The 10,152-nt window shown below is 46.6% G+C and overlaps 1 protein-coding gene across 2 annotated transcripts in view; it reads right to left on the bottom strand.

Moving 5' to 3' along the window:
* Positions 1-5,514: 5,514 nt before the first annotated feature.
* Tcf7l1 (transcription factor 7 like 1) overlaps positions 5,515-10,152 on the bottom strand; it is a 167,413-nt gene continuing 162,775 nt past the window's right edge. For both annotated transcript variants that reach the window (XM_026788013.1, XM_026788014.1), the window contains 2 exons: positions 9,516-9,591; positions 5,515-6,911 (listed from right to left, as the gene is read on the bottom strand). In XM_026788013.1, coding sequence (XP_026643814.1) covers positions 6,478-6,911; positions 9,516-9,591 — 510 coding nt within the window. In that variant the 3' untranslated portion in view covers positions 5,515-6,477. The remainder of the gene's footprint in view (positions 6,912-9,515; positions 9,592-10,152) is intronic.

The following is a 10,152-nucleotide window of genomic DNA, read 5'->3' as shown; positions in this document are numbered from 1 at the left end:
CACCTTGGGGTGTGACACACATGATTGGAAATGGGTTAGTCCAGGTGCGAGAGTTAGCCGAGAAAAGGGCAAGAGCTAAAGAGCCAAGCAGTGTTTAAATGAATACAGTGTCCGTGTAATTATTTCAGGTAAAGCTAGCCATGCGGGCAGCGGGGTATTGGGTAAACAGCTCTGCCGCTCCTATTACTACATGGTAGTTAGTCACTGTGCCTAGCTGAAAGCAAATTGTAGTAGGAGTCCGCTGTGTGTTCCTGGCTGCCCAGACTCCTGAAATAACCACATAGAAACAATATTATTTGCAATTCTCCCACATCAGTAGATTAATAAATCTTAAAATTTCTTTGTATCCCTTCATGATTAAAAAAACACCAACAACTAAGAAAAGGCAAAGTGTGGCCTCAGCCTGAAGAACCTACCACTAACGTACTCAATGGAAAGAAATTGGAGACCTTTTTCTTTTTCCAAAATAAGCAACGGTTTTCTCAACTGTTTTTTTCTTATTTACTTTGTGTGTATGTAGGTCAGAGGACAACTCATGGCTGTGGGTTCTCCCCTTCCTCCACGTTAATCCTGGGAATCTAATGTAGAGCTCAGCCTCACTTGGTAGGAAGTGTCTTCACCTGCTGAGACTCCTTATCAACCTTTGGCAGGATTTCTTTACTGTTTTCAAATTTTTATTACATTTTATTTATTTTGTGTATATTTGTGTGAGTGTGTGTGTGCCACAGTATTCACATGGAGGTCAGTGGCCAGTTTGCAGGAATCAGGAATCAGTGCTCTCATGAATCAGTTCTATGTGTGTGGGTCCTGAGGATGGACCTTGAGGCTTGTCTTCAGGCTTGATAGCAGACACCTCTACTTACTAAGCCCTCCCTTCTTTTCAGATTTATTTTATGTGCATGAGTGCTTTACCTGCATGTATGCATGTGTACCACACACATGCCTGGTTCCCTCAAAAGTCAGAGGAGGGTTTCAGATCTTCTGAACTAGAGTTATGGATGGTAATGAACCACCATGTCAGCACTGGGGATCAAACTCAGGTCCTCTGCAAGAGGAGCAAGTGCTCTTAACCACTGAGCCATCTCTCTTGCCCTCCCACTAAGCCATCTCAATAGTTCCATGTATGGAATTTTATGGTGACAGGAGACGTGAGGAGTGTCTGTGAGGGTGTTTCCATGACAGGGAAGACCAGTTCTGACTACGGGCAGTGCAATCCCATGGGTTGTAGTCCTGGACTGAACCAAAGGAGAAAGTCAACTGAGAACCAGCATGCATCTGCTTCCTGCCTGCAACATAAGCTGGGCACCAGCATGCATCTGCCCCCTGCCTGTGACATAAGCTGGGCACCAGCATGCATCTACCTCCTGCCTGTGACATAGCTGGGCACCAGCATGCATCTGCTTCCTGCCTGCGACATAAGCTGGGTACCAGCATGCATCTGCCCCCTGCCTGTGACATAAGCTGGGCACCAGCATGCATCTGCTTTCTTTCTGCAGACATAAAGTGAACAGTGACTTCACACTCCTGCCACATGCCTTCCTACCATGATGGACTTTTATCCCTTCTCAGATTGTGAGCCAAAATGCATCTTTGGTAAATTCTAATTTGGCTTCTTTGCAGAATTGATCAGTTGATCTTAAGAAAAGCAAGAAACTCAGCAGTGCTGTAAAAATACTGCCAGAGGACTCACGATTCCTAACTTGATTGACCTTAAAGATGTATTTTATCATTTATTACATGTATCTCTATGTGTGGGGATGCACTTTTAAGTACCCACAGAAACCACAAGAGGGCTTTGGCAGTCAACCTTTGGTCCTCTGAAAAACTAACAAGTCCTCTCAGCCGCGAAGCCATCTCTCCAGCCTCAACCTTAAAGCTACTGTAGTGCTTCAGTAGAGAGGACGATATGGTGCTGATGCAAGGGCACGGGGATGAACAGGACCGAACTGAGTTTAGAACAAGCTTGCCCATTCATCATTAATTCATTTTTGATGAGGGCACCAGGATAGCTCACTGCGGGCAGGGGCTTTGAATAACGCCAGGGCAGTTAGCCCACAGGTACACAAAAAGATGCTATGTATCATCAGTATTAGGGAAATATCAATCAAAATCAATGAAATATGAGTTCAGAAAAGCTAGAAAACTAGTACTGGTGAGGCAAAGGAGGGTCGGAGCTAGCAAGTAGGAACGGAACACGGTGCAGCTGCTAAGAGAAAGTCTGCGGCTTCCTTAAGAAATTAAAACAGCTACTTATGGGACATAATGGTCATATCCCTTGTTACCCCCAAAGAATTAAAAGAAAATCTTCTTTTGTTTGTTCATTTTTCACAGCAGGGTTTCTCTGTGTAGCCCTGGCTGTCTTGGAACTTGATCTGTAGACCAGGGTGGCCTCAAACTCAAAGATCCCCCTGCCTCTGCCTTCCGAGTGCTGGGATGAAAGTCATGAGCCACTACTACCTGGCTTACTTGTATGTGACTGTGCATAACATACATTCATGAAAGTCAGACGGTTCTGGGAATCAAACACAGGTTCTCTGCAACATGGTTGCATTCAATATTTGACATCAAATGAACAGATAAGCACAAGGTGATTTATACATATAGTGGGCAGGGAGGAAGGGTAGCTCAGTGGTAGAGTGTTAGCTTATTTCATACAAAGTCCAGGGTTTGATTTCCAGGACCATCATAACACATACATACATATATACATACATATACACATTCATACATGTGTGTGTATATATTATTTATGTACATATATATGTGTGTGTGTAATGAATGATTACAATTCTGTTACTACAGCAACTATTTTTAATTTTTTTAACAGGGTCTTATTATGTGGCCCTGACTAGCTTGGAACTTGCTATGTAGACCACTCTGGTCTAGAACTCACAGAGATCCTCCTGCCTCTGCCTTCAGAATGCTAAGATTAAAGGTGTACACCATCATACCTTGTGCTATTTTGTTTTTCGAGAGTGTCTAAGTATTCCAATCTGGCCTCCACTTAGATTTGCAGATGAGGATGACCTTGAACTTTGGATCCTCTCAAGGGCTGGATAACAGGCCGTACGGGGCTCAGTAAAGCTGGGCTAGGGACTACGCCTAGGGCTTTGTGTGTGCTAGGCAGGCTCTCTAATAACTGAGCTGCATGTCTAGCTATTCAGCTACTCTTGAACCAGGGATTAGTCACTGTTTACAGTTTCCAGTTCTCCACCTTGTCCTAGTTCCTCAACGTGACCTACCTATGGCTGCCAAATACAGCCATCTCCTGGTAAACACTTCCTTGTGAGGCAAAATGCAAGCAAACTGAAGTCTAGTCAATAGAAACCATTCAAGAGTTCAAAGAACCTGAGTGGCCTTCATCATTGCTCAGAGCATGATAGGAATTAAGGACCCCCCCCCACTTTTTGCTCTTTTTCATAGCACAACTTTAGTTCCAACACTGGGGAGGCAGAGGCAGGCAGATCTCTGTGAGTTCACGGCCAGTCACAGAGTGAATCCCAGTTCAACCAAGGCTTCATAGCAAGATTTTGTATTACAAAACCAAATAAATAAATGAAAAGATGTGTTTGTAAGTATCTATGCGTATGACTGTCTGTACACCTGTGTCTGTGTGGGTGTGGTACGTGCCGGTAAAGGGTGTCCAGCTTTCTCCAGTCATCCTCTGCTTAACTCTCTTTGAAGCAAGGTCTCTCCCTCAGCGTGGAGCTTGAGTTTTCTAAGCTGGGCTGAAAGGTGTGCGAGGGTCAGTCGTTAATGTGGGTGCTCAGATCTGAACTTGGCCCCGCGACTGTGCAGCAAGGGCTCTTAAGCACTTTGTTGCCCGACTAGAGAGCAATCCCGATCACAGGGTTGTAAATGTACTGAATGCTACCTAAAAATGGCTGGAATAGTTTTCTTTCTTTCTTCCTTTCTTTCTTTCTTTCTTTCTTTCTTTCTTTCTTTCTTTCTTTCTTTCTTTCTTTCTTAAAGCAGGAACTCATGTCACATACGCTGGCCTCAAACTCACTATGTAGGCAAGGGTGACAATAAACTTCTGGTCTGGTCGTCTTGCGTCTATCTTCCACTTGGCTTTATGTGGTGCTGGGGACTGAAACTTGGGTGCTGTGTGTGCTAGCCAAGTACTCTAGCAGTTGGGCTAAACTCCAACCCTAAAACATAAAAACTTTAAACTCATGCTAAGTTCATTTTACTACTGTTAAAAAGTATCGGAATACTGACCCAAGGTATAACATGGATAAACTTGAAAACATGACACAGAGGGAACTTGGTGATAAATGACCTCATGTTGAATTATTTTGGATAAATCCTAGGATAAACAAATTTATAGAGATAAAATAGATTACTGGCTGGCTAGTGTTGGAGGGGACCGGATAGGGAGTCACCTTCAACAGATAGTTTCTCTTGGGAAAAACTTAAATTTTCTTTTAATTGGTCGTGGCAATGGATACACAGATTCATGGCTCATCATACTAAAACCCAGTAAGATTGTCTTCTTTTAAAAAAATACAAGATGGCTGGGTGGTGGATGTGCACACCTTTAATCCCAGCACTTGAGAGGCAGAGGCAGGCGGATCTCAGTGAGTACTCGGTCTACAGAGTGAGTTCCAGGACAGTCCCAAAGCTGTTATACAGAGAATCCCTGTCTCAAAACCTCCTCTGGAAAAAAGCAAGATGGCTTGGCAGATAAAGGCACTTGCTACCCAAGCCTGCTGTGAAGACCCGAGTTGCATTCCTGGAAGGTGGAATTGGTTCAGAAAGTCCTCTGACCACCATAACAGCTTGCGCATCCGCCACACGCAATGATAAATGACACGTCATTTTTAATTGGCAGTATTGCTATCAAAGCCTCTTACAGAGGTCATTGAGATGTACCCCCAACCCCGCCCACTATTTCAAATGGGTAAAATGTAAGTATAAATTAGTAAATTATGTCTGAAGAAAGCCACTGAGTGACACCAGTCACAGGGCTGGAAACCACGGAAAGTTCAAAGGCCATCCAGCCAGTGCTCCTTGGCAACTCTAATAAAGGGGGGGAGGGATAGAAGCATAATAGGAATACACATTAGAAATCTCTTTAAATCAATTATAAATGATAAGATTCTCACTTTGGGGTCTCAATGGTCAACACTGAACATGCCTTTAAGACTGGAAGGTGGGGCTGGAGAGATGACTCAGTGGTTAAGAGCATTTGGTCTTCTGAAGGACCTGGGTTTGGTTCCCAGCATCCACACAGTAGTTTATATCACTCTATAACAACAGTTCCAGGGGAGTCAAAACTCTCTTCTGACCTCTGAGGCACCAGGCACACACATGGTGCACATATATACACGCAGGCAAAACGTTCATACACATAAAGAAAGCTGTGGGGTGGGGAGGGTTAGAAGTTACCTGAGGTTCTCTGAGCTCAGCTGGTATGACTCTATGATCAATGGCCTGCAAAACTTTAACCCAGAGCTTGGCAGGAAGGCAGTGGTTTGATTCAACAAAAGGTCTAAAGAAACATCCAGAAACAGTCTTGCAACTGTAATTTTATTTTCTTTTGTGAAAATAAACTGGGAGTTTAAATTGCTCCAAAAACCATAAAAACAAAATGAAATACACACAGAAGAAGCTTGTGAGGTGGTGGGGGGAGGGGCAGAGGGTCTTAGAACTTCGGCAGATTGTACTAGCACACACTGAAGGACAGGAGCCAGGCAGTGGGAACTGGGTCCCGCCTGCCACTCTGAGACTGCGAGGCAGGAAGACTCAACTGTGCACTGAGAGGAACACAGACTTCTTGGAGGCACCTTGAGTCATTTTAAATGCAGGGGTGGGGGACCATTTCAGAGGAAGGACCTCTTTCCCCACCACGAGAGCTCTCGGAGGCTGGCCCACTGGGGCCTGAAGGAGAGGGGGATGCTGGTGGGAACGGATCAGGCCAAGATGTATGTCATCACACGTGGTCATGGCCTTACAATGGGCAGAGGACAGAGGGGCATGAACTGGTGCTGGACATGACAAACACTTGTGCTAGGGAACAAGAGTGACCTGGAGGAAGGGAGCCAGGCTAGGACTCCAGGCCAGGCAACGTGGCAGATGCGGTGGGGGAGCTAGGGTAGGTGGGACCAGTGAGGACATGGGAGGGCAGAAAGTCAGGAAGAGAAGAGGTAGAGAGGCATCTTCCGCCCAGGAATACCCACCACAGCGCAGGGGGCGAGAGCAACACACTGCTTTTCAGTGCTTTCTTGTGAAGATTTGGGGAGGCGGGGGTGATGAAGGTTTTATTTTGTATTTTTTTCTTTTTTTTTTAAAAAAAGCCTGAAGATCAGCTGTTGGTTACATCTATAGTCGTAAAGCACTGCCGTTACCAGTCACTTTACAGAACAGTCCAGAGTGGTCAAATATTGACCAATAATGTTTCCTTTTATCCCCTCCTCTCTTCTGAATCATTCCTACTTGGAGTCCCGAGACAGCCTGCATAGAACAGGGGGTGGCTTAGTGGGCAGACTTGGTGACCAAGGAAAGAGGCTGGGCTTGTAGCACGGGGAGGGCCTGGTGGGCATGGAGGGTAGCTGGGAAGGAAGGGGGAGAGGTCAGCAGAGCAGTGGGCACGGAGCCCAAGGGCAAGGGCCTGGATAGGAGTGGCGGCTGGCTGCCCATCTGGCTGGAGTTACTGGCTGTGGCCTTAGCGGCCAGGAAGGCAGCCGAATGGAGAGCCAGCTGGGCTCGGGTCTCCGGTTTGGTGGTGAGGGACAAGGGTTGGGCTTGCTCGGAGTGGGTGGCCGCAGGGGCAGCTGGCGACGCCAAGGCTGCGGAGGGAGTTGCAGGCGAATCCAGCGTGCTGCCATGGGAAGAGGCAGGGCTATCGCAAGGCTTCTCAGGGGGCAGGTACTGAATACATGGCTTCTTGCTCTTGGAGGCCAGAGCACCTAAAGACAAAAACACAGGGGAAAAACGATCAGCTGGGAGCAATGGGAGGGCAGAGGAAGAGCAGTGGTCAGACACCGGTACAGTACAGTTAGCCTTGTGGATCTGTGGCCCCCCTCTGTGGATCAACCCAGAACCAATGAAAATATTCAGGGGAAAAAATCTTTTCCGTACTAAACACACACATTTCTTTTCCTTGCTGTTTTTTCACGAAGCAAACAGAACCTAGTAGCTATTTCCACAGCATTCATTGTGTGGGGCGTTAGAAGCATCTAGAGTGGTGTAGCGTAGCTGGAGGATACGCATAAGCTATATATAAATACAAGACCACCTACTCAAGGCACTCAAACATCTGTGGATCAGCGATCTGAGAAGCGGAGTATGGTGGGGCCCTAGGGCCAATCTGAAGGATACTAAGGGATGACTGTGCATTGGAATCGTTAAGATTGCTTGAAAAATACTTGAAAAATTATATTGTGGGGTGTGTGTGCTTGTGTGTGTGGAGGTCACGGCTGAGCTTCTTCTATTGCTTTACACCTTCATTTTTTAAAACAATTGTTTTATGTGGATGGGTGTTTTGCCTACACATGTCTGTGTACTAGGTGTGCCTGGCACCTGTGGAGGCCAGAAGAGGGCATTAGATGCCCTGTAACTGGAGTGACAGATGGGTACAAGTGCTCTTCACTGCTCAGCTAACTCTCCACTCTCCGCTTCTTTTTTGAGACAGAATCTCTCACTGGCTATAAAGCCTGCTCTGCTGTTCTTAGTAGATTAGATGACCGGGTTGCATGGTATCTTTACGTGGGTACCGGGCATCAGAAGGCAGCTCTTCATGCTTGCACAGACTGAGTTCTAACTCCAGTCTGGGCTTTATTTGTTTGTTTGAGACAGGCTCTCATGTATCCCAGGCTGGCCTCCGACTGGAGCCAAGGACAATCTCACTCTGAAGTGTGGGGATAGATGCGCAGTAGAACCTCTGTCTGATGTGGTGCTGGCTGCCAGGCTCAGGACATCGTGCATACTTAGGCAAGGATTCCCTCAACTGAGCTGCACGCATCTCCAGGCTCTTCAAAGATTCCAAGATTAGGAAGCTACACATAAGGACTCCCACAGAAGGCACAGTCTAAAGACCAAATGCCCAGACTGACAAGGACGCACTCAGAATCTGATCAGAAAGAAACAGTTTAAAGTCTCCCACCTCATCACCCCCTCCCTAAAGCCCTGAGCTGTTGAGATGAATCCCCAGCCTGTTTTAAAATCCTTGGCTCATGGCGCAGAGATGGGGCGCTCCTGCGGAGCACTGTGGCGCGTCACATAACAGGTTTTGTGTCGTCTCTATATTCTACTACTGTGTGCACAGGAACACACAGATAACGTGAAGAAAGGAGGCCAGTGTACCACAAACGGCACTATCAGCCTTATACTGAGATCAACCTGAGATGAAGGCCAGGACCTAAAACCTGTCACCCCGAGCAACACTCCATGCTAGTTGTCATCTATTACAGCGTCTTGTGTGATGTGGTTCCTGAACAAAGGCGAGCGTTGTTATTCTGGTGTGCAACCAAAGAACACCAAATTCCAGGGAATTCATAGCGAAGTGGTGTGATGGGCAAATCTTCACTGTTACCATGGAAACACACCTCTAAGTGTGTCCAGAAAATGTTCATAAAATATCTCCAGACAGTTTTAACAGAGCAAGGAGGACCCACCTGAACACTGACGGAGGTCCTACATAAAAGGAGAGATCAAGCTGGGCACCCACGTTCACCCCCTGCCTACTGACCAAGAACACAGTATGATCAGCTGTAGGGTCCTCCCACCGCGAGGGATGGGATCCTCAAGCTCTAAGACAAAACAAAGCCTTTCTTTAGTTGCTTCTGCCAGGTATCAGGCGTTTTGTCAAGGCAACGAGAAAAGTAACTAAACCAGGTGCTATGTTTATCTATAGCATGCCACCATTGGAAGGGAATTCCAGAGATTAATTCCAGCTAATTCCTGTTTACTGAATAACCCTTAAGGGACAACTCAGAGGGACTGAAACACACCTGGGCTTTGAAAAGATTGTTGGTTTCTCTCGCTTTATAATACTTATTATTTTAATATATTATAATATATAATATAATTATAATAAATATAAGATAGTAAGTATTTGAGGGGTGGTGGGGGCGCATGCCTTTAACTCCAGCACTTGGCAGAGGTAGGCAGATCTCTGTGAGTTTGAGGCCAGCCTGGTCTACAAGAGCTAGTCCTGGACAGGCTCCAAAGCTACAGAGAAATTCTGTCTCAAAAAACCAATAAATAAATAAATAAATAAGCAAACAAACAAACAAACAAACAAACTTATTGCCGGGCAGTGGTGGTACACACCTTTAGTCCCAGCACTTGAAAGACTGGCGGGTGGATTTCTGTGAGTTCGAGGCCAGCCTGGTCTACAGAGGGAGTTCCAGGACAGGCTCCAAAGCTACAGAGAAACCATGTCTTGAACCCCACCCCTCAAATACTTATTATCTTAAGGAGAGTAACTGGGGGAATCCCCAAACCCTCAGAGTTTTCTATGAGGAATCTGACAGCTCGTGTTCTCCTAGGGACCCCAGCCCAGGACTCACCCTCTGCCTCCTGGGTTTGCTGCTGGGACTGTGTCTGGGCCAGCTGCTTTTCTCTCTTCCTCTTCTTCTTCTTCCCCTGGAACACATGGCCACAGGGTGAGATGAGTAAGGACAGAAAACACCAGCTCTGCAAGAGGACCCCAGATCACCCCAGAGCACAGGTGCCAGTCCCCCATCTCTTGACTGCTCCTGGCGAGGGTGTTAGGAAAGGAGGCAAAGTCCCTCTGGTTGGGGCAGCCAGGCCTTTATCCTTTACTCCCTAGAAGAGAGGTTACTAGTCTTTTAGAAGCCTCTTTTCCCCCTGCCCCCTCCTTGGGCGTGTGTGTGTGTGTGTGTGTGTGTGTGTGTGTGCCTGAGTTCCTGCACAGAACAGACACTTACATAGTTGTTGTGTGTGCCTGAGTTCCTGCACAGCACCAACACTTACATAGTTGTGTGTGTGTATGCACACGAGCATATGTGTGTGTGTCTGAGGTCCCCCATAGCACGAACACTTACATAGTTGTGTGTGTGTCCGTGTCCAGGTGTGTGTGTGTCTGAGGTCCCCCACAGCACGAACACTTACATAGTTGTGTGTGTGTGTGTGTGTGTGTGTCCGTGTCCAGGTGTGTGTGTGTATGAGTTCCCCCACAGCACG

The sequence above is a fragment of the Microtus ochrogaster genome (genome assembly GCF_000317375.1).
Source record: "Microtus ochrogaster isolate Prairie Vole_2 chromosome 14 unlocalized genomic scaffold, MicOch1.0 chr14_random_3, whole genome shotgun sequence".
Classification (NCBI taxonomy): domain Eukaryota; kingdom Metazoa; phylum Chordata; class Mammalia; order Rodentia; family Cricetidae; genus Microtus; species Microtus ochrogaster.
Note: the sequence above shows the minus strand (reverse complement) of the source record. Positions and strands in the feature narration are given on the sequence as shown.